This window comes from Salvelinus fontinalis, chromosome 31 (assembly GCF_029448725.1).
Source record: "Salvelinus fontinalis isolate EN_2023a chromosome 31, ASM2944872v1, whole genome shotgun sequence".
NCBI lineage: Eukaryota > Metazoa > Chordata > Actinopteri > Salmoniformes > Salmonidae > Salvelinus > Salvelinus fontinalis.
The window spans coordinates 31,226,261-31,250,784 of NC_074695.1; the positions used below are offsets into that span (position 1 = coordinate 31,226,261).

General features: G+C 42.9%; 1 protein-coding gene across 2 annotated transcripts in view; it reads right to left on the minus strand.

Annotated features, from left to right (window-relative positions):
• Window positions 1–24,524, minus strand: part of LOC129830039 (multiple epidermal growth factor-like domains protein 6) — a 140,423-nt gene that overhangs the window by 24,124 nt on the left and 91,775 nt on the right. For both annotated transcript variants that reach the window (XM_055892207.1, XM_055892206.1), the window contains exons 8-20: window positions 22,340–22,462; window positions 21,901–22,074; window positions 17,285–17,416; window positions 16,729–16,857; window positions 16,420–16,548; window positions 14,629–14,763; window positions 14,218–14,352; window positions 4,289–4,414; window positions 2,827–2,958; window positions 2,467–2,595; window positions 1,988–2,119; window positions 1,677–1,805; window positions 1,305–1,433 (exon numbers count right to left, since the gene is read on the minus strand). In XM_055892207.1, the coding sequence (XP_055748182.1) occupies window positions 1,305–1,433; window positions 1,677–1,805; window positions 1,988–2,119; window positions 2,467–2,595; window positions 2,827–2,958; window positions 4,289–4,414; window positions 14,218–14,352; window positions 14,629–14,763; window positions 16,420–16,548; window positions 16,729–16,857; window positions 17,285–17,416; window positions 21,901–22,074; window positions 22,340–22,462 (1,734 nt within the window). The remainder of the gene's footprint in view (window positions 1–1,304; window positions 1,434–1,676; window positions 1,806–1,987; window positions 2,120–2,466; window positions 2,596–2,826; window positions 2,959–4,288; window positions 4,415–14,217; window positions 14,353–14,628; window positions 14,764–16,419; window positions 16,549–16,728; window positions 16,858–17,284; window positions 17,417–21,900; window positions 22,075–22,339; window positions 22,463–24,524) is intronic.

The following is a 24,524-nucleotide window of genomic DNA, read 5'->3' on the forward strand; positions in this document are numbered from 1 at the left end:
GATCCAGGGGGTTATGCAATGCCGCATGTATTTATTTTTATTCAACCTTAATTTAACTTGGCAAGTCAGTTAAGAACAAATTCTTATTTTCCAACGACAGCCTACCCCGGCAAAACTCTTCCCTAACCCAGATGACGCTGGGACAATTGTGCGCCGCCCTATGGGACTCCCGATCACAGCCGGTTGTGATACAGCCTGGGATCAAACCAGGGTCTGTAGTGTCACCTCTAACACTGAGATGCAGTGCCTTAGACCGTTGTGCCACTCGGGAGCCCACACACATGCAAGCGGGGAACATGAGGGGTATTCACCAGACACGTCATTACCACTTCCTTAAATCTACTGCCACCAGTTTTTCTGTTTCTCTTTTCTTTTATCTGGTGGCTAAAGAAATCCCATGGATATTGGTTTGATGCATCTTTGGTTCTATTCAAGCTGTTAAAGACCTGCTCCGGTACTTTGGCGACTATTAAGTCTTTTTTAATCCTGCCGCTTGGGGCTGGATGTGTCAATGTGTGGTTCATACATGCATAATCTATGAAATTGTTGTCTTACCTCAATTAGCCACAACATCCCTAGTCTGAAAGCGACTGTCATTTTCCCTACATTTTCCCCCACGTGGGCCAGCCCCCTAGAAATTCGAGTTCTAGCCAATGAGCTTCTGCCACTTGCCATTTGAGTGACACATAGCAAGATCCACACACAGCAGAGCGAAAGAGGAGCAATGACAGTGAACATATCTGCACATATGTGACGTAGTAATACATTTTTGGGGACCACTTTTGTCTCGTGAGCATTACTTTCAGAACTACTGGCTAAAATGTATACAAAAGTACCAGAGAATCTCTTTTAAATGGGTGTTCCATAACATTTTCTCACACAAACAACTCTTAATGTGATGTTAGTGGAACATTTAATTATTGGAGAAATGAAAACAATCTGATTACGGTGCGGAGTTGAACTATTGAAAGTATCTTAAGTAAACTATAATGCAATAGAACAGATCTCATATTTTAACTGACATAATTCATTTGTGTGCTTTTGTCTAGTGTGTTAAACATTTACATTTTAGTCATTTAGCAGAAGCTCTCCTCTAGAGCAACTTACAGGAGCAATTCGGGTGAAGTGCCTTGCTCAAGGGCACCTAGTCGGCTCAGGGATTTTAACCAGTGACTTTTTGGTTACAGACCCAACGCTCTTAACTGCTAGGCTACCTGCCGCGTGTTCTGTATGTGTATGGATGGATGGGTGCATGGGTGGGCAGGATGGAATTTGCATAGAGGATCTAGGCCAATGGGACTCACTGATGTTGCATTGTGGTCCGACCCAGCCGTCTGGACAGTGGCAGGCACCCGTCAGGTGGTCACATCGGCCCCCGTTAGAACACTGACACTGCTGCTGACACTCCAGCCCATGGAAGCCATCGGGACATGCTTCACACACACACACACACACACACACACACACACACACACACACACACACACACACACACACACACACACACACACACACACACACACACATACATACATACATACACACACACTTTTTTAAATGTCACCTTTATTTATACAGGTAAGTCAATTAATTACGACCTTACACACCTCAACATATCATGTGGGTATGCTCAGATACTCAAATTAGTTATCCAACACACGCAAACACACACTTACATTTTTCACAGTATGTGCCGGTCCAACCACTGAGGCAGGTGCAGGCTCCACTAACATGCTCACAGGCTGCCTCATTGGCACACTGGCACCTGTGTCTGCAGCCTATGCCAAAGGAGCCTTCTGGGCACTCTGTGGCAGTGCCAGGACAGAGAGAGAGAGAGCTCAGAGAGAAACTAAAACACTTTCCCCTTCTAGTGACTTTGTTAAGGCATTGTCCTCAATCCAGCTAGTGTTGTACAGTCACACACAAATCGACACACACACATGAATGTGCACAAGCATACACAAGGATATACACTGTAAGTGTTTACTCTGTTGGCAGCGGGGTCCCGTGTAGCCCGCCTCACAGCGACATTGCCCCGTGATGAGGTCACAGCTGCCATCGCTGCCCGGGCACTCACACATGTTAGCACAGTCCGCTCCCCAGCGCCCGGCATCACATGCTGCCATGGAGACAGTGGTCAGAGGTGAACACAAGGTCATGACCCCATAAGTCATATATCTCATATTTATCCCACACCTTTTCACTAAAACAGTCATGATCAAAGAAGGAACCAACTAATGAACTACAATGTTATTCTAACTATTATTACAAGCTGTGGTGGCAGCAGACCTGGGTTCAACTACTTTAGTCTGCCTGGAGCGCAAGATGGGCGAGGTTTTGCAATTTTGCAACTCTTCTATTGGTTCCGTTGAGCCAGGGAATTAAGCCAAGATTTCAAATAGTATTGTAGACCATAAAGTACTCCAGTGAGGATTGTGGGTCACACAATCAGTCATCCTTACTTACCTCTGCTGCAGCTGGGTCCAGTCCATCCTACAGGACAGGCACAGTTGCCCGTCACCGGGTGGCAGCGCCCACCGTTATCACACAAACAACGTAGCCGACAACCCAGGCCAAATCTACCCACCGGGCAGGCTACGAAAGAGAGATAGTGTGGTCAATTATACTTAGTCTGAGGACTGGTGACGTGTGTGTGTGTGTGTGTGTGTGTGTGTGTGTGTGTGTGTGTGTGTGTGTGTGTGTGTGTGTGTGTGTGTGTGTGTGTGTGTGTGTGTGTGTGTGTGTGTGTGTGTGTGTGTGTGTGTGTGTGTGTGTGTGTGTGTGTGTGTGTGTGTGTGTGTGTGTGTGTGTGTGTGTCTCTCTCACCGCTCTGACACAAGGTGCCCATGTATCCAGGTTGACAGCAACACACTCCATTGTGTTTGTCACACACTCCCCTGTTCTGACAGTGGGGACAGGAGCCTGAGCAGCCCACACCCCAACGACCCTCCTCACACTCTAACAGACATGAGGGGAGAGAGAGGGACAGAGAGAAAGAAAGTTAGAGATAAAAAAGACTCCAAAGCTGTCCTTGTGAATGAAATGTTATATTCTTCATATGGGGCTAGTACTACTCAGCATTATTATTCTAACCAGTGTTCCATGACTAAAGAATGAACAGAGTACTGATTCTCATATGGCTTATTTGAAAATCTAATTTCAGAAAGTGCTGTGTCCCAAATAGGAAAAAACTATTTTTCAATCAAGAATTTTGCTAGGACTGTCTTGGAGTGGTTTGAGTGGGGAGAGAAAAAAATTAAAATAGCTGTAATTGGCAGAGAGGTTTAGAACTCTTTCTTATTAGCCTATCAACACATTTACCGCAGGGTGATGTCACCATGGAAGGCCAAAACTCCCTCCCATCAAAACAAGTTGAAATTGAAGGCAGTCTTTTCAAACAGCTCTTACACTAAAAGGGTATTATCATTTTCAAAATGTCACAGTATTATTCCAACTTCATAGCGTGGAAATATATATAAAACACAGGAAAATCACGTTTCTGACTCCACTGGGCCTTTAAGTACTCTCTCTTCTCTAAAACTGCCAGGCTCAATTCCATCACCTCTTCCAAGGAGCTCGTATTCCCAACAATGTCCAGGAGAATTTCAAACGGACCAGAATGGAAAAACATTAAAGATGCAATCACAACATGTTTCTGGGTTGTTTTATTATGGTTAGCAGTTGAAGAGAGATGTGTGCCATCACATTGTTGAATATAACACACGTACTGCTCTGGCCAGCCCATGTTGAATTGAAGAGAGCTTTTAAAGAGGACAGACCGTGGCCGATACTGCGGCACAGGGATTTTTCCATGCCAGTATGCCAGGAGGATATTCCTATGGGATTTGTCATTATGCCTGGCCAGCCAGAAGAGGACGGGCTCCGGTTCTAGGAGGACTGGTTCCTCTACCTACAGTTTTCCTTGTTTTTCAAACGCCTTGGGAGGTTGAGTTTTTTTATTCAGTGACAGCTTTATTTTTTGTACAGTTAATATTCTACCTACCTAGTGCCAGACAAATGTCTTTGGATATTTTCCTAGCGTCTTTTGAAGGCCATGGCATTGACGGCCTAAACGTCATGATTTGAATTTGAAGTAGATAATACAATCTCATGTTTTTATGATGGAGTCCTGCCTTTTCCTTCCTGATGTTTGTGCAGTACACGTAAAGAAAAAAGAGAAAACATTTTTGATTTATTGATTGGAACCCCTTGCACCCTCCACCCAAGTTCCTCTTCCCCCATGGCCCTACACGACACGCCCTATTAGCATGTTGCCCCCCATCCTTACCACTTTCACAGTGCTGTCCCTTCATCCCGGCAAGACAGTGACACTGTCCTGTCATGTTGTCACACGGGGAGCCAGAACAGTGGCACGATTGGTTACATCCAGCCCCGTAGTAACCCTCTGGACAGTCTGTGAAAGAAGACACACACATTTATGATTTATTGACAGATAGTATGATGATATACAGACGAAAAAACACACTATACTATTTTATGTTTACACAACTGTTTGGCTACCCTGAATTGAACTGAATTTGGATGAATATGTTTGATTAGATGAATATGTAGGAAATATATGTGGATGGGTGTTGGATAGCATTGGATAGCATCCTTTGTCAAGTTTGTCTGATATCCCCCTTGGCATGTGAATGGTGGATCTAGAGTGGCTTGCGAAAGTATTCACCCCCCTTGGCATTTTTCCTATTTTGTTGCCTTACAACCTGAAATTAAAATAGATTTTTGGGGGGTTTGTATCATTTGATTTACACAACATGCCTACCACTTTGAAGATGCAAAATATTTTTTCTTGTGAAACAAACAAGAAATATGACAAAAAACCGGAGAACTTGAGCGTGCATAACTATTCACCCCCCAAAGTCAATACTTTGTAGAGTCACATTTTGCAGCAATTACAGCAATTACATTAATTAATTAAATTACAGGTTGTAATGCAACAAAATAGGACAAACGCCAAGGGGGTTGAATACTTTTGCAAGGCACTGTATCTAGTACAGAATTTCCAGCAATTCCCTATCTGCTAATGTTGATTTACATGGGAAACCAGGGATGTGTACGCACCAGTAAAATGTATTGAATCGATAAATGCCAGGGAGAGGGAGGGATAGAGAGTGATGGGGGTGTACAGAGAGAGAGTGAGAGAAAGAGAGAAAGGGATGGAGATATACAGTACCAGTTAAAAATTTGGACACACCTACTCATTCAAGGGTTTTTCTTTATTTTTACTATTTTCTACATTGTAGAATTATATTGAAGACATCAACACTATGAAACAACACATATGGAATCATGTAGTAACCAAAAAAGTGTTAAAATAATCCAAATCTATTTTAGTTGCCACCCTTTGCCTTGATGACAGCTTTGCACACTCTTGGCATTCTCTCAACTAGAATCACCTGGAATGCTTTTACAACAGTCTTGAAGGAGTTCCCACATATGCTGAGCACTTGTTGGTTGCTTTTCCATTACTCTGCGGTCCAACTCATCTCAAACCATCTCATTTGGGTTAAGGTTGGGTGATTGTGGAGGCCAGGTCATCTGATGCAGTACTACATCACTCTCCTTCTTGGTCAAATAGCCCTTACACAGCCTGGAGTCTTTTGCTCGTGTTTCTTTGCACCAAGCTAGTCTCTTCTTATTATTGGTGTCCTTTAGGAGTGGTTTCTTTGCAGCAATTCAACAATGAAGGACTGATTCACGCAGTCTCCTCTGAACAGTTGATGTTGAGATGTGTCTGTTACTTGAACACTGTGATGGATTTATTTGGGCTGCAATTTCTGAGATTGGTAACTCAAATGAACTTATCCTCTGCAGCAGAGGTAACGATGGGTCTTTGTTTCCTGTGGCGGTCCTCATGAGAGACAGTTTCATCATAGCGATTGACGGTTTTTGCGACTGCACTTGAAGAAACTTTCAAAGTTCTTGAAATTGTCCACATTGACTGCTCTTTAAGTCTTAAAGTAATGATGGACTGCCGTTTCTCTTTCATTATTTTAGCTGTTCTTGCCATAATATGGACTTGGTCTTTTACCAAATAGGGCTATCTTCTGTATATCACCGCCACCACTTAAAAAAATAATAATTTAATATCACATTCACATAAGTATTCAGACCCTTTACTCAGTACTTTGCTGAAGCACCTTTGGCAGCGATTACAGCCACAAGTCTTCTTGGGTATGACTCTACAACCTTGGTACACGTGTATTTGGGGAGTTTCTCCCAATCTTCTCTGCAGATCCTCTCAAGCTCTGTCAGGTTGGATGGGGAGCGTCGCTGCACAGCTATTTTCAGGTCTCTCCAGAGATGTTCGATCGGGTTCAAGTCCAGGCTCTGGCTGGGCCACTCAAGGACATTTAGAGACTTGTTCCCGAAGCCACTCCTGCATTGCCTTGGCTGTCTGTTTAGGGTCGTTGTCCTGTTGAAAGGTGAACCTTCGCCCCAGTCTGAAGATCTGAGTACTCTGGAGCAGGTCTTCATCAAGGATCTCTCTGTACTTTGCTCTGTTCATCTTTGTCTCTATCCTAACTAGTCTCCCAGTCCCTGCCACTGAACAACATCCCCACAGCATGATGCTGCCACCACGTGCTTCCCTGTAGGGATGTTGCCAGGTTTCCTCCAGACGTGAAGCTTGGCATTCTGGCCAAAGAGTTCAATCTTGGTTTCATCAGACCAGAGAATCTTGTTTCTCATGGTCTGAGAGTCTTTAGGTGCCTTTTGGCAAACTCCAAGCAGGCTGTCATGATCCTTTTACTGAGGAGTGGCTTCCGTCTGGCCACTCTACCATAAAGGCTTGATTGGTGGAGTGCTGCAGAGATGGTCGTCCTTCTGAAAGATTATCCCATCTCCACAGAGGAACTTTAGAGCTCTATCAGAGTGACAATCGGGTTCTTGGTCACCTCCCTGACCAAGGCCCTTTTCACCCCTTTTTGCTCAGTTTGGCCGGGCGGCCAGCTCTAGGAAGAGTCTTGGTGGTTCCAAACTTCTCCATTTAAGAATGATGGAGAGCATGGTGTTCTTTGGGACAGTCAATGCTGCAAAACATGTTTGTTTTGGTACCCTTCCCCAGATCTGTTCCTCGACATAATCCTGTCTTGGAGCTCTACAGACAATTTCTTTGTTTTTGCTCTGATATGCACTGTCAACTGTGGGACCTTATATTGACAGGTGTGTACCTTTCCAAATCATTCAATCAATTGAATTTAAAACAGGTGGACTCCATTCAAGTTGTAGAAACATCTCAAGGCTGATCAATGGAAAAAGGATGCACCTGAACACAATTTTGAGTCTCATAGCAAAGGGTATGAATACTTATGTAAATAAGGTATTTCTGTTTTTTGTTTTAATACATTTGCAAAAAATATAAAAACCTGTTTTCGCTTTGTCATTATGGGGTATTGTGTGTAGATTTCTGAGAAAATGTTTAATTTAATCCATTGTAGAACAAGGCTGTAACATAAAATGTTGAAAAAATGAAGGGAAGGGGTCTGAATACATTCCAAAGGCACTGTATACTGTGGCTTCAGAAAGTATTCACACTCGTTACAGCAGAGAGAGAGAGAGAGAGAAAGAGGTAAAGAGACAAAGAGACAAAGAGACAGGAAGAGAGACAGAGATCAAGAGACTCAAATCAAATGTTATTTCTCAAATGCTCAGAATACAACCTTACCGTGAAATGTTTACTTGCAAGCCCTTAAAACCAACAATGCAGAGTTTTTTTTAAAGTAATTTTATATTCATTTTTTTATTATTAAAATATATATATAGCAAATAATAATAACAACAAGGCTATGTACAAGGGATACCGGTACCGAGTCAATGTGCGGGGGTACAGGTTAGTCGAGGTAATTTAAGTAATATGTACATGTAGGTAGGGTTACATCTGCATTGCTTGCTGTTTGGGGTTTTAGGCTGGATTTCTGTATAGCACTTTGTGACATTGGCTGGTGTTAAAAGGGCTTTATAAATACATTTGATTGAAATACATTTGATTGATTAACTTCTTATGGCTGCAAGGGGCAGTATTGAGTAGCCAGTTAAATCGTGCCCATTTCAAACGGCCTCGTACTCAATTCTTGCTCGTACAATATGCATATTATTATTACTATTGGATAGAAAACACTCTCTAGTTTCTAAAACCGTTTGAATTATTTCTCTGAGTGAAACAGAACTCCTTCTGCAGCACATTTCCTGACCAGGAAGTGGAATGTCAGAAATCGATGCTCTGTTCAACTTCATGCCTATACATGGGCAATGAACGTAAGAGTCTATGTACACTTCATACACCTTCCCCTGGTTGTCAAGAGGCGGTGAGAGAAGAAATTTCGTGTCTATCTTGGTCTGAGGTGGAATTAAAGCTCTTTGTATGACGTGACCGTCCATTTCCTGTTTCTGGAGCGCGCGAAAGAGGACATGGATTTGCCTTCTGTTTAGCTGTCGTTATGGACGACTAACATCTCCGGTTTAGATTTTATGTGATACATGTGACCATATCATCGTAAAGTATGTTTTTTCAATATAGTTTAATCAGATTATTGAAATTTTTTCGGGAGTTTTGCCGTGTTCCGTTCTCTGACTTTGTTGACGTTGGAGTGATCCGTGCCACTTGGCAAGTGCCCATGCTAAATGAAGAGGGAAATTTGCCGTTCCAGATCCAAACAACGACTGTTCTGGACAAAGGACACCTTGTCCAACATTCTGACGGAAGATCACCAAAAGTAAGAAACATTTTATAATGCTATTTCTAATATCTGTCGCGCATGTGAACTGGTCGTCGGCGCCCAAGTGTTTCTGGCTATTGTGGCTACGCTAATATAACGCTATATTGTGTTTTCGCTGTAAAACACTTGACAAATCGGAAATATTGTCTGGAATCACAAGATGCCTGTCTTTCAATTGCTGTACACTATGTATTTTTCAGAAATGTTTTATGATGAGTATTTAGTTATTTGGCGTTGGTGTCTGTAATTTTTCTGTCTGCTTTCGGTGCAATTTCTGACTGTAGCTGCAATGTAAACTATGATTTATACCTGAAATATGCACATTTTTCGAAAAAAAACATATGCTATACAATAAATATGTTATCAGACTGTCATCTGATGAGGTTGTTTCTTGGTTAGTGGCTATTTATATCTTTATTTGGCCGAATTTGTGATAGCTACTGATGGAGTCAAAAACTGATGGAGTAATAAAAGTGGAGTCTTTTGCTAACGTGGTTAGCTAATAGATTTACATATTTTGTCTTCCCTGTAAAACATTTTAAAAATCGGACATGTTGGCTGGATTCACGAGATGTGTACCTTTCATATGCTGTATTGGACTTGTTAATGTGTGAAAGTTAAATATTTAAAAAATATATATTTTGAATTTCGCGCCCTGCACTTGAAGTGGCTGTTGTCATAAATGTACCGACGTCAGGCTTGCACGCCAAACAGGTTAAAGTGACTATACATAGATAATAAACAGTGAGTAACGGCACTGTAAAATAGGTGGTCAATGCATATGGTCGGGTAGCCATTTGGCTTGGGGGTAGAAGCTGTTAAGGAGCCTTTTGGACCTAGACTTGGCGCTCCGGTACCACTTCTCGTTAGCTGGAGTCTTCTTTTTTTTTAGGGCCTTCCTCTGACATCGTCTGGTATAGAGGTACTGGATGGCAGCAAGCTTGGCCCCAGTGATGTACTGGGCTGTACGCATTACCCTTTGTAGTGCCTTATGGTTGGATGCCGAGCAGTTGCCATACCAAGTGGTGATGCGACCAGTCAGGATGCTCTCGATGGTGCAGCTGTAGAACTTTTTAAGGATCTGAGTGCCCATGCCACATCTTTTCAGTCTCCTGATGGGTAATAGGCGTTGATGTGCCTTCTTCACAACTATCTTGGTGTGTTTGGACCATAATAGTTTGATAGTGATGTGGTCAGCAAGGAACTTGAAGCTCTCAATCTGTTCCACTACAGCCCAGTCGATTTGAATGGGGGTGTGCTCGGCACTCCTTTTCCTGTTGTCCACGATCAGCTCTTTTGTCTTGCTCACGTTGAGGAATAGGTTGTTGTCCTGGCACCACACTGCCAGGTCTCTGACCTCCTCCCTATAGGCTGTCTCATCGTTGTCGGTGATCAGGCCTACCGCCATTGTGTCGACTGCAAACTTAATGATGGTGTTGGTGTCATGCATGGCCATGCAGTCGTGGGTGAACAGGGAGTACAGGAGGGTAAAAAGCACATACCCCTGAAAGGCCCCCGTGTTGAGAATCAGCATGTCAGATGTGCTGTTACCTACCCTTACCTCCTGGGGGCAGCCCATCAGGAAGACCAGGATCCAGTTGCAGAGGGAGGTGTTTAGTCTCAGGTTCCTTAGCTTGGTGATGAGCTTTAGGGCACTATGGTGTTGAACGCTGAGCTGTAGTCAACGAACAGTATTCTCAAGTTGGTGTTCTTTTTGTCCATGTGGGAAAATTATGATTGCGTCATCCGTGGCTCTGTTGGGGCAGTATGCAATTTGTTGTGGGTCTAGGGTTTCTGGGATGACGGTGTTGATGTGAGCCATGACCAGTCTTTTAAAGCACTTCATGGCTACAGACGTGAATGCTACAGGTTGGTAGTCATTTAGGGAGGTTACCTTGGTGTTCTTGGGCACAGGGACTATAGTGGTCTGCTTTACACATGTAGGTATTACAGACTCAGTCAGGCAGAGGTTGAAAATGTCAGTGAAGACACTTGTATGCTCTGAGTATGCATCCTGGTAATTTGTCTGGCCCTGCGGTATTGTGAATGTCGACTTGTTTAAAGGTCTTACATCGGCTACGGAGAGACGTGATCACAAAGTTGTACAGAACAGCTGGTGATCTCATGCATGGTCCAGTGTTGCTCGAAGCGAGCATAGAAGTCATTTAGCTCGTCTGTTAGTCTTGCGTCACTGGGCAGCTCGAGGCTGGGTTTTCCTATATAATCCGTAATAGTTGGCAAGCCCTGCCATTTCCGACAAGCGTCAAAGCCGGTGTAGCAGGATTCAATCTTAGTCCTGTATTGACACTTTGCCTGTTTGATGGTTTGACGAAGGGCATAGCGGGATTTCTTATAACAGTGTCCCCCTCTTTGAAAGCGGCAGCTGTAGACTTTAGCTCAGTGCGGATGTTGCTTGTAATCTACAGCATCTGGTTGGGATATGTACGTAGAGTCACTGCGGGGATGACGTCATCAATGCACTTATTGATTAAGCCGGTGACTGAAGTGGTATACAGTACTCCTTAATGCCATCGGATGAATCCCGGAAGATATTACAGTTTTTAATGTCCCTTTGGTAGGATATATTCTCGAACGGAGCTCATCCAGTTTATTCTCCAGTGATTGCATGTTTGCCAGTAGGACGGATGGTAAAGGCGGATTATCCACTCGCCGACAAATTCTCACCAAGCACCCGGATCTGCGAATCCTGTATCGGTGTCTCCTCTGCATGCGAATGACAGGGATTTGGGCCTGGTCCGGGAGGAACCGTAAATCTTTCGCCTCCGAGTCATTGAAGAAAAAATACTTGTCCAGCCTGAGGTGAGTAATCGCTGTTCTGATGTCCAGAAGCTCTTTTCGGTCATAAGAGACAATGGCCCCAAAAATTACACAGAATAGCACTATTGGTTAGGAGCCCGTAAAACAGTAGCCATCCCCTCTGGCAACTTTCTCTGAGACCCTGTACTCATTTACAGATTGAGGGTATCCTTCCCCTCCTGTGCCCAGAGTATCCAAATTAAAATGGAGGGGAAAGTTGAAAAACATACCATTAAGAGAGATGCAGATAAACAGAGGGAAATTAGAGGAGGTAGGCCAGCACGATTCCCCTCGCTCCCCGATATTTCTAATTGATTGGAGATGCAAGTGTCTGATCGCTTAATGGCTTCCAGATGACAAAAAACTCACTCAGCCAGCTTGGTGTTTCAATTAAACTATTCTGGTTGTTTCTGTCTGTTATTGACCCACACACATAAACGGACACACATAGACACACACACACGCATGCATAGCTACATACACACGCAGACACAAAACACCAATATAGGAACTCACTTATGCAGTAAGTGCATCTTCACAAACACACACACTTCATGGATGCAAGCATGCATGTATGTAAACACGCATTCACGCACACACACACACGTCACCTTATTCTCCCACAGAGTTTGAGTACATTCATTACACAATGACCATCCTATTAGCCAGACACCATTGTGGGAAAAAACGAGGGATAAGTAAAACGATTAAAGGATGGATGGAGGAAGCAGACTCAACGGACAGCCCCGGTTCCCAGACCATCACCCTTGGAGGCATCCGAGGTCAAGAACCATAGCCCCACACATTCACACAGCTGCTTGTCAGTGTAGCCACCCACCCAAAACCCAGTAGGGGAGACCGGGGTACGTCAGTTGGTGTGGGGGTGCTATGAGCTCTGCTTTTTTCCATTGTCAAAATGTCACCCCATAATGAGCACATCTGCTCAGACCTAATGACTCCAATACAGGGGTCTCCAACTCCTGTCCTTGGGGAGCTACAGGGTGTACAGGCTTTTGTTCCACTCCAGCACTAACACATGTTTCAAATAATCAAGGTTCTGACGTGCAGCTAGTACAGGTAATTCTTCAGTCTGGACCTTGATTAGGTGAATAGTACCCTATACATTTTTTTTAATTGTTTGCCTGATTCCGTTTTGTTTTTATTTTAATTCTTTCAGGTATACACTCTCAAAATCCCACTTTAACAGAAAAACTAAATAAATTATGTCCACAAAAGTCCACAAAAATGAGTGCAGTCAAAAATGTGATATACCTGCGTTTTATATTTTATTTTATTGAGTTGTTTGAGAAGACTGCCTGAAATTTCAGTTTGTTTTTGTGGGATGGAGTTTTGGCCTTCCATGGTGACATCACCATGCAGTAAACTAGTTAAATAGACCAATAAGAAAGAGTTCCAAACCTCCACCAATAACAGCAAATTTTCAGATCACTCCCAGACAGTCTTAGCAAAAGTCTTACTTGAGAAATTGCCCTTCGCTATGAAGCTATTTGTGTTTCTTTTTGACAATTTTAATTGAAAACAATTCACAACAAGGTACTTAATTGTTACCCAAAAATGATTTGACATGGAGATAAAAACGGCTGCATTGGAGCTTTAAACCACACCAGGAGACCACTTTTGAGGTCTTAGAAAAATAGAAGAAATGCAAGTGCGCACCAGCAAGATACCTCTGTTTGGTTAGCAATGTCTCTGTACTGCTCATGTGATCGCAGAGTTTGCAAAACAAATGGCCACTGGATTGATGCAAATAATTATGATATACCAGGTAGGCATAGGTTACTTTGTAGTTAATATTTAATGGAGAAGGTTCTTGGGAGAGCCTATCCATCTCTACCAGAAGAAGGTTATCATTAGCATCATCGCTAACGGCTACACATATGCGCACACACACACACACACACACACACACACGTGCCGTTTCAGAAAGTTGCAGGAAAATACAAATCACTGATGCATTTTGTTCTTCTCTTATGAATAACTTGGGCAAATTCATGCATTTTCTAATAAGTTCAATACATTTAGTTGATTTTCTACTAGTTGATTTGAATACATTTTTGAATTTTGTTGAATTTAGTTTTATTGTCTGGAGTCCGTGATTCTGTCCGGAACACAGATTTTATATGGCGCTAGGTGAAGCAGGTCTGTTGGAATTGGGTTAGAACCAAACCCTGCACCCCCAGGCCTGTAGCTCTCCAGTACCAGAGTTGGAGACACCCCATCCGTCTCTTGTTGATTATTGTGTAACTGCTCAACACAAACCGCAAGAGAGGGGAAAACAGAAGACCAGTCTTGAGTACCACATCTAAAAGAAGACAAACTCATAAACAGCTGCAACTACTGTGTGTATGAAAGACCGTGAGTCCATGAGAAACACCATGAGAAAACTAGCAAAAACAAACATGAAACCAGTCGCTTTGGAATCTAGCCATGACAAAGAATGAGTGCAATAGACTTAGATGCCATACTGTGCATGTGTGCATGTGCGAGTGAGTGTGTGTGTGTCTGTGTGCATGTCTCCGAGCTTTTTATGTTGTCTCGCCTGAGGGAGTTAGAAGAAACAAGAAATACACATTTCCAATGCATGGACAACAAAGTACTATTCTGCATTGGTCTGGGTTGGTATGCCATGCACTGTACCCACCTAGGTCACAGTTGTCCCCATGGAAGCCAGGTGGGCACTGGCTCAGACACTCCCCTGTCACATGATCACAGGGTACCCCAGATGGACACTGACATGTCCTCTTGCAGGCCAGGCCATAGTATCCTCTATTACACTCTAGAGGAGAGAAGCAAAAGTGGGTTAAAGGTACTGGTTACACATTTAGGGCCCATTTCCTGGACCGAGATCAAGCCAGATAGAACCATTCCATTGACGTATGTGTGTTTTGTTTGTTTGTGTGTCTGTGTGTGTGTGCGTGCATGTACATAGCTATATGTATATGTGAATGCGTGTGTGTGTTTATGTGTGCATGTGCATTCGTGTGTATGCTTGTGTCTGGGTACGCTCGTGTGTGTGTGTGTGTGTGTGCAGAACATCTTCTGGACCACTGACCCTCCTGGCAGTTCTTGCCCTGGTAGCCTGGTTTGCAGACACAGGAGCCATGGTGGCGGTGGCACTCTAGGGTGTTCTGTTGGACACACTGGCACTCCTCCGAGCAGCCAGGGCCGTACGCCCACTTAGGACACGCTGGGGAGAGACAGCACACCAAGCGTTAAACACGACTGAAGGCCTGATAGGGTACACACTGCCCAACTGTTTACATGGTAGTGCAGGGGAAGAGGGGTTCGAGGCCCTTATTCATAAATATGGGTTTGATCTTATCTTGATTATTGTCCAGTCATATGGACAATATGAGCACGTCTTGCTCTTCATTGTAATCAGAAGGCTAATATTAATACTATGCATGCCAGTCTCTCTTGGCTAAGAGTTGAGGAAAGACTGACAATCACTTCTTGTATAAATAATAAACATTAATGTTTGTCCAAATTGTTTGCATAGTCAACTTACACACAGCATTAACACACACACTTACCCCACCAGACATGCCACCAGGGGTCTTTTCACCATCCCCAGGTCCAGAACAAATTCAAGGAAACTAACAGTATTATACAGGTTCATGAGTGCATAGAACTCCATTTCAAATAGCGCAAGTGAACAGCAAACGTGAAAAAAACAAATAAAGCAACACCTCACAACACGACACAACGCCTCTCCCCCATGTGACCTACTTGTTGTGTGTATGTACTGACATGTATGTGTAACTGATAGATGCACACACACAACATGTTAATGTTTTTAAATGTATGTAAATTGTAAAGTCTTTTGTCTGTAATGTATTTTCTGTTGTGTGTTGGACCCCAGTAAGACTAGCTCTCACCATTGACGTCGGATAATGGGGATCCTAATAACTCAAATCAAATAAAGCATCTTAGAGTTGGTGTTCTGATTTAGGATCCGTTTTGCCTTTTAGATCATATTGATCACAACAGAGGGGACCTGATCCTAGATCAGCAATCCTACTGGCCGAACAGCCCCATTTCACAGTAAGATCCAGATGTACCAGGAACGAGTCCTTCCTTGAGGTAATCACTGGTCCTGGCAATCAGAGAAATGGCTACAGGGAGTGAAATAATTACATAAAGCAGTGGTTCCTAAACTGTGGGGCATGCTGGGTTTTTAAGGAACTCAGTCTGACTTTCAACTTACTCTTGAAAGTTGTAATAGTAGAATGCACAAGGTGCAATTTCTAAATTGGGTAGCGCATCATCAGTTGTCCTTTTGTCACGTCAGTCACTGCAGACCTTAGAGAGCTATTTATTTAACTTTTTAACTTGTCAGAAATGTCCAGATCAACTAGCCGAGGTCAGATAACGTTTTTTAGCTAGGTGTTTTTGCCCATTGGTTTTGACATTCAGGGAGAATTTTTTTAAATGTTTGAGCCACTCAGATACAGTGTCACATGAACACATATAAGACATGGCAAAATGTATAGAATTTTGGGAAATTAGCTTTAAAACCACAAAATGTTCTCTCCACCCCATATCAAAATGCATATAATTGCAGGAAATTTTATTTGAAATGGCAACAAACAAAAACTATCCACACCATGGCAAAAATATGTAGAATTGCAGGAAATAAGATATAAACCTGCAAAATGTTCTCTCCTCCAACAAGAGGGGTGAGAACCGTCATGGACAGTGCTTGTGCCCATAGAAATAGCGTGGGATGTTCCCCTATGACAGAAGGGGGTGAAAAGTGTTTGGAAACCACTGACATAAAGGAAATAGAGCGAAAGAAACTACAGGTAGAGGTAGAGAGGCAACGAGACATCATTCCACTCACTTAGATGACAGAAGCGCCCGTAGAGCCCAGGATCACACAGGCAGGCTCCATAGGTACGATGGCAGCGCCCGTTATTGGCACAGTTACACTTCTTATTGCAAAGTTTCCCATACAGGCCCTTAGGACAGCCTACAGAGCACAGAGACACAGAGGCAAGAGTAGAAAGTACAACATATTATAATGTGTACCAATATTAAGATTTGCACTTTTAGGACAATTCCATTGGTTCAGTTTGGGTTTTGGTTTTGAGAGAATGCAATGCTATATTGATCCAGTGCTGCATGATAACATGAATCGGTGCCAACTCACCATCCTGACACATGTCCCCGCTGATGCCAGGCGGGCAGCGGCAGTGCCCGTTCACAGGGTCACAGGTGGCACCATTCTTACACTTACAGCTGAAGGAGCAGTTCCTGCCAAAGGTGCCCTCTGGACAAGCTGGGCAAAAGGAAGGAGAGAGAGAGCGAGAGAGGGTGAGAGAAGCAGAGACAGAGGTAGGGCGTTATTTCTCTCAACAAAGCTATATACAGTAGATACATCATCAAAATAAGGAATTTTCTGTAGGATGATTATGTCTGACAGAATGTGAAATTCCATTTAAACATAAGGTAGGCCACTTGTATAGCTTCACCCAGCCATAGATAGAGAAACATCTGGTTAGAACTTAGATGACTAGTAACACAACAAACTGTAGCAAAATTTTTGCAAAGGAAATGTTTTGCAGTCCCCTCCATGTTTACACTGGTTTGCTTTCGTTTAGTTCCTAGTAAATACATTCTCGGGTGATCAGCATCACCTGTGACTTTGAGGGTTTAAACCCTGTTAATGTTTTGATGTTTCGTTTTCTCTGCATGGCTTCACTCACTCTGGTTGCAGACAACACCTGTCCACCCATCAGGACAGTCACAGTGACCCTCCTCCATGTCACACACGCCACCGTTGGAACAGTCGTCACACGTCAGGCTGCAGTCGTAACCAAACGTGTTGTTTAGACACACTGGGGAGGTGGAAGAAGAGGAGAAGGAAAGGAAGAGGAAGTAAAAAATATATACAGTAGCAGTCAAAAGTTTGGACACACCTACTCATTCCAGGGTTTTTCTTTAGTTTAACTATGTTCTACATTGTGGAATAATAGTGAGGATAACAAAACTATGAAATAACACATATGGACAAAAAAGTGTAAAACAGATCAAAATATATTTTTAAATCTGAGATTCTTCAAAGTAGCCACCCTTTGCCTTGATGACAGCTTTGCACACTCTTGGCATTCTCTCAATCAACTTCAAGAGGTAGTCACCTAGAATGCATTTCAGTTAACAGGTGTGCCTGGTTATAAGTGAATTTGTGGAATGCCTTTCCTTCGTAATGTGTTTGAGCCAATCAGTTCTGTTGTGACAAGGTAGGAGTGGTATACAGAAGATAGCCCTATTTGGTAAAAGACCAAGTCCATATTATGGCAAAAACAGCTGAAATAAGCAAAGAGAAATGACAGTCCATCATTACTTTATGACATGAAGGTCAGTCAATTCAGGAAAATATCAAGAACTTTTAATGTAGGATAGCCCCCTTTTTTAAATTTTCACCTAAATGACATACCCAAATGTAACTGCCTGTAGCTCAGGCCCTGAAGCAAGGATATGCATATTCTTGATACCATTTGAAAGGAAACACGTTGATGTTTGTGGAAATGTGAAATGAATGTAGGAGAATATAACACAATAGATCTGGTAGAAGAAAATACAAAGAAAAAGACAACTGTTTTATATAATTTTTTCTCTACCACCATCTTTGAAATGCAACAGAAAGGTCCCAAATCTAGCCATCACTCTGGTGTCCACAAGAGGGCAGCAGTATATGTGCAAAGTTTCAGACTGATAACTTGAAGAATGAGCAAGCTAAATGACATTTAGTGTGAAGTCACCCAGGTACATTTGGGCAAATCGTGAAGGACGCATTTACATTGACATTACATTTTTCTGCAAGAATATCATCAAATCTGTGTACCTGTCCTTTGATTTAGCTTTTCCAGTATTAGTAGCCATATTGTAAGTTCAACATTTGCAAAACATCCAGTTTTCATAACTTTATAACTCTCCATATTCTTGCCATCTTTGTCCAGAAGGAAAAGGCTTGCTGTTGCACAAGGTCAGCAGCAAAATTGTGTGACAGATACGGGATTTCCTCCCGTAAAGCCCAGCTCATTGGCTATCTAGCTAGCTAGATTGTTTGACCCCGATTGGTGCTTATCTGACAAAGTTACAGTCAATCAAGTGAAGACCGCCCGCGTCATCTGCATGCCATGAAGGCGTCGCTCTCTGACCAAATTTCTTGTCCTATAGGATATATTACACTCCTAGTGATATAGTGGTAACGTTCTGGTTACGTCCTATGATCTCTGAGGAATAAATACGAACATAATTTGACTCGTTGAAACAACGTTTAGGGTTAGATTTTCACAGATTCCTTTCTTTGCAAATTGAACGAGTGGAAATACAAAATCGATCATGCATGCTTTATGGACGTTTTTAGGATATGAAAAAGTACTTTATCTAACAAAACAACACTTCATGTTATCTCTGGGACCCTTTGGATGACAAATCAAAGCAAGATTTCAGAATGTAAGTACACATTTCACCTTCAGAGGTGAATTTATCAAACCTATCGCTGTGAAAAAAAGTGTTTTGTTGTTAGGAGCTCTCCTCAAACAATAGCATGGCATTTTTCGCAGTAATAGCTACTGTAAATTGGACAGTGCAGATATATTAACAAGAATTTAAGCTTTCAGCCAAAATAAGACACTTATATGTAACGACATTTGTTGTTTCTCCTATCACTGCTATGCAGACGACACACAATTAATCTTCTCCTTTCCCCCTTCTGAAGACCAGGTGGCGAATCGCATCTCTGCATGTCTGGCAGACATATCAGTGTGGATGACGGATCACCACCTCAAGCTGAACCTCGGCAAGACGGAGCTGCTCTTCCTCCCGGGGAAGGACTGCCCGTCCCATGATCTCGCCATCACGGTTGACAACTCCATTGTGTCCTCCTCCCAGAGCGCTAAGAACCTTGGCGTGATCCTGGACAACACCCTGTCGTTCTCAACTAACATCAAGGCGGTGGCCCGTTCCTGTAGGTTCATGCTCTACAACATCCGCAGAGTACGACCCTGCCTCACACAGGAAGCGGCGCAGGTCCTAATCCAGGCACTTGTCATCTCCCGTCTGGATTACTGCAACTCGCTGTTGGCTGGGCTCCCTGCCTGTGCCATTAAACCCCTACAACTCATCCAGAACGCCGCAGCCCGTCTGGTGTTCAACCTTCCCAAGTTCTCCCACGTCACCCCGCTCCTCCGCTCTCTCCACTGGCTTCCAGTTGAAGCTCGCATCCGCTACAAGACCATGGTGCTTGCCTACGGAGCTGTGAGGGGAACGGCACCTCAGTACCTTCAGGCTCTGATCCGGCCCTACACCCAAACAAGGGCACTGCGTTCATCCACCTCTGGCCTGCTCGCCTCCCTACCACTGAGGAAGTACAGTTCCCGCTCAGCCCAGTCAAAACTGTTCGCTGCTCTGGCACCCCAATGGTGGAACAAACTCCCTCACGACGCCAGGACAGCGGAGTCAATCACCACCTTCCGGAGACACCTGAAACCCCACCTCTTTAAGGAATGCCTAGGCTAGGAGAAAGTAATCCTTCTGACCCCCCCCCACCCCCCCTTAAAATATTTAGATGCACTATTGTAAAGTGGCTGCTCCACTGGATATCTTAAGGTGAATGCACCAATTTGTAAGTCGCTCTGGATAAGAGCGTCTGCTAAATGACTTAAATGTAAATGTAAATGTTTCTCTAAAATCTGCGATCGTGACACACGGCGCTGCATGATTTACAACTGTCCCGTTGACGGGACGCCTATCCCTTTAAAATTTCTTCAAGTGCAGTTGCAAAAACCATCAAACGCTATGATGAAACTGTCTCTCATGAGGACCGCCACAGGAAAGGAAGAGGATAAGTTAATTAGAGTTACCAGCCTCAATAATTGCAGCCAAAATAAATGCTTCACAGAGTTCAAGTAACAGACACATCTCAACATCAACTGTTCAGAGAAGACTGTTGTGAATCATTTCTTCATGGTCGAATTGCTGCAAAGAAACTACTACTAAAGGACATCAATAATAAGAAGAGACATGCTTGGGCCAAGAAACACGAGCAATGGACATTAGACCAGTGGAAACCTGTCCTTTGGTCTGATGAGTCCAAATTTGAGATTTTTGGTTCCACCCACCATGTGAGACGCAGAGTAGGTGAACCGACAATGTGTGGTGCCCACCGTGAAGCACGAAGGAGGTGTGATGGTGTGGTGATCCTTTGCTGGTGACACTGTCTGTGATTTATTTAGAATTCAAGGCACACTTTACCAGCATGGCTACCACAGCATTCTGCAGCTATACGCCACCCCATCTGATTAGTTGGACTATCATTTGTTTTTCAACAGGACAATGACCCAAAACACACCTCCAGGCTGTTTGACCAAGAAGGAGAGTGATGGAGTGCTGCATCAGATGACTTGGCCTCCACAATCACCCGACCTCAACCCAATTGAGATGGTTTGGGATGAGTTGGACCGCAGAGTGAAGGAAAAGCAGCCAACAAGTGCTCAGCATATGTGGGAACTCATTCAAGACTGTTGGAAAAGCCTTCCTCATGAAGCTGGTTGAGAGAATGCCAAGAGTGTGCAAAGCTGTCAAAGGCAATGTCACGACTTCCGCCAAAGTTGATTCCTCTTCTTGTTCGGGCGGCTTTCGGCGGTCGGCATCGCCGGTCTTCTAGCCATCACTGATCCATTTTTAATTTTCCATTTGTTTTGTCTTGTGTTCCCACACACCTGGTTTAAATTCCATCATTACATGTTGTGTATTTAACCCTCTTTTCCCCCCCATGTCCTTGTCCGGAATTGTTTATTGTAAGTGCTTGTGCACGTTATTTCTGGTGTGCAACGGGTTTTGTACTCATTGTATTGATTATTCTGTTTACGGTGATTTTTATTATTAAACAACGCCATTGTAACACAGTTTTTGCTCTCCTGCGCCTGACTTCTCTGCCACCAGTACGCACCCCTTACAGGCAAAGCGTGGCTACTTTGAAGAATCTAAAATCTAAAATAAATGTTGTTTTGTTTAACACTTTTTTTGGTTACTACATGATTCCATGTGTCATTTCATAGTTTTGATGTCTTCAATATTATTCTACAATGTAGAAAATTGTAAAAAAATAAAGAAAAACCCTTGAATGAGTAGGTGTGTCCAAACTTTTGACTGGTACTGTATACGTAGATAAATATTGAGAAAAGGACTTGGAGTAATCTTTTAAAATAACCAAATTCTACATCGGTGCAAACAAGCTGTTCAGGAACTGCTTATAAGCTGCTTGTATAGGTGTTACGACAGCCTTATGTAGATGTTACTACAGGTGTATGTATACCAAAGGTCTGGGTGAGGGTGCTCTGGGCCCGCAGCTCTCCCAGGCTGTCCTCATCGTAGTCGTCATAACGCTCCAGCGGCTGGAAGTAGTCCCTCAGCAGGGTTATCTGGGGCAGAGGGCGCTCCACTGCGATGCGGCTGCTCCACTCCAACGCCTCTACTGCCCCCTCCAGGGCTGGAGGGAGAGAGTACAACAGTCATTGTCATTCTCCTTGCACACTTTCTCTCCAAACTAATATCCAGTTGAGCATGCCACTTATTAACATAAAGCAATTTGTTGCTTCTAAACTTTGGGCCCTAGCTATAGCCTTTAATTAACTTGTACTGCCAGTTATAGCCTACCACTAAGGCCCAGAGTTTTTCCCGGTTAGGAAAACTCCTGGCCCAATGTATTATTTCTACCTGACTACCACCAAGACTGGATTCATATCTGATCTTACGAATACAAGAGACACGGTCCTCATCTAGCCGGTGTCCTAGGTGACAGTAGCACTGGAAGGAGCCGGCTGTGTTCTGGCAGGTATGGTCACAGCCTCCGTTGTCTACCAGACACTCATCCACATCTGCAACATCAACAACCAGAAAATGCAGATTTCCTGAAGAAAATGTATGTGCTTGCTTCAGCAGTCTAAAATATATTTCATGGTAGTCTCAGAGGTTTAAATTGTTAGAGGCAAATGTACAGTTCAAGTTGAAGCAAGCACCCTTATTAACCTGTTGAGGACAGAGGGCGCTGTTTTCACTTTGGGGGAAAATCGTGCCCAATTTAAACGGCCTTGCACTCAATTCTTGCTCGTACAATATGCATATTATTATTACTATTGGATAGAAAACACTCTCTCGTTTCTAAAACCGTTTGAATTATATCTGTGAGTAAAACAGAACTCATTTTGCAGCAAACTTCCTGACAGGAAGTGGAAAATCTGAAATCGATGCTCTGTTCTAGGGCCTGCCTATAAATGTCCTTGATATTTATTAGTATACATGCACTTCATACGTCTTCCACTAGATGGCGACAGGTAGTGAGAGAAGAAATGGAGTGTATAACTTGATCTGGGGTCGAATAAAAGCTCTTGGCATGACGTGTCACCAGTTTCCTGTTTTCTGGAGAGCGCGAGAAGGGACCTGGTATTGCCTTCTGAAAAGCTGTCGTTACAGACGACTAATATCTCCGGCTTTGATTTTATTTGATAAATGTGACAATATCATCGTAAAGTATGTTTTTTCAATATAGTTTTATTAGATTATTGAAATGTATTCGGGACGTTAGGCGTGTTGCGTTGTGTGCCTTTGTTCAGGAAGGAGAGCTTCGCGCTACTTTGCTAGCTTTCCGTGCTAATTGACTGGAGAAGAGGACATTCTAAAACCAAACAACGATTGTTCTGGACAAAGGACCCCTTGTACAACATTCTGATGGAAGATCATCAAAAGTAGGACCCATTTTATGATGCTATTTCATATATCTGTCGAACATGTGAAATAGTAGTTTGCGCCCAGATTTTGGGCACGCTCTCGCTATAACTAAGCTGGATGTCGTAATGAAGTTCTTTTTTGAATTCTAACACGGCGATTGCATTAAGAACTAGTGTATCTATCATTTCCTATACAACATGTATTTTCTAGTAAGGTTTATGAATAGTTATTTGGTCAGAATAGTTGAGTGTCATAAAAATATCCGCACATTCTGGGAAAAAGATGCTACGTTAGCACAATGTATAACCACTGATTTCAGCTCTAAATATGCACATTTTCGAACAAAACATAAGTGTATGTATAACCTGATGTTATAGGACTGTCATCTGATGAAGGTTTATGAAGGTTAGTGAAAATTAATATCTTTTGCTGGTTTATTCGCTATCGCTAATGTGCCTATTGCTATCGCTAACGTGCCTTGATGAATGAATGCGGTAGTGTGGTAGGCTATTGTAGTAAGCTAATATAATGCTATATTGTGTTTTCGCTGTAAAACACTTAAAAAATCGGAAATATTGGCTGGATTCACAAGATGTTTGTCTTTAATTTGCTGTACACCATCGATTTTTCAGAAATGTTTTATGATGAGTATTTAGGTATTTGACGTTGGTGTCTGTAATTACTCTGGCTGCTTCGGTGCTATTTGTGACGATAGCTGTGATGGTAGCTGCAATGTAAAACTGATTTATACCTCAAATATGCACATTTTCCAACAAAACATAGATTTATTGTATAACATGTTATAAGACTGTCATCTGATGAAGTTGTTTCTTGGTTAGTTTGGTTGGTTCTTGGTTAGTTAGGGTGGCTTTGTGCATGCTACCTGTGCTGTGAAAAATGTCTGTCCTTTTTTGTATTTGGTGGTGAGCTAACATAAATATATGTGGTGTTTTCGCTGTAAAACATTTTAAAAATCGGACATGTTGACTGGATTCACAAGATGTGTATCTTTCACTTGCTGTATTGGACTTGTTAATGTGTGAAAGTTAAATATTTCTCAAAAATATTTTTGGAATTTCGCGCTCTGCCTTTTCAGTGGAATGTGGGAGGAGTTCCGCTAGCGGAACCCCGGTGCCAGACAGGTTAAAACAGCACAGAAAATGGCATTAAAGAGCACCATAGGTTCAGCATCATCATGACATGACATTGTCA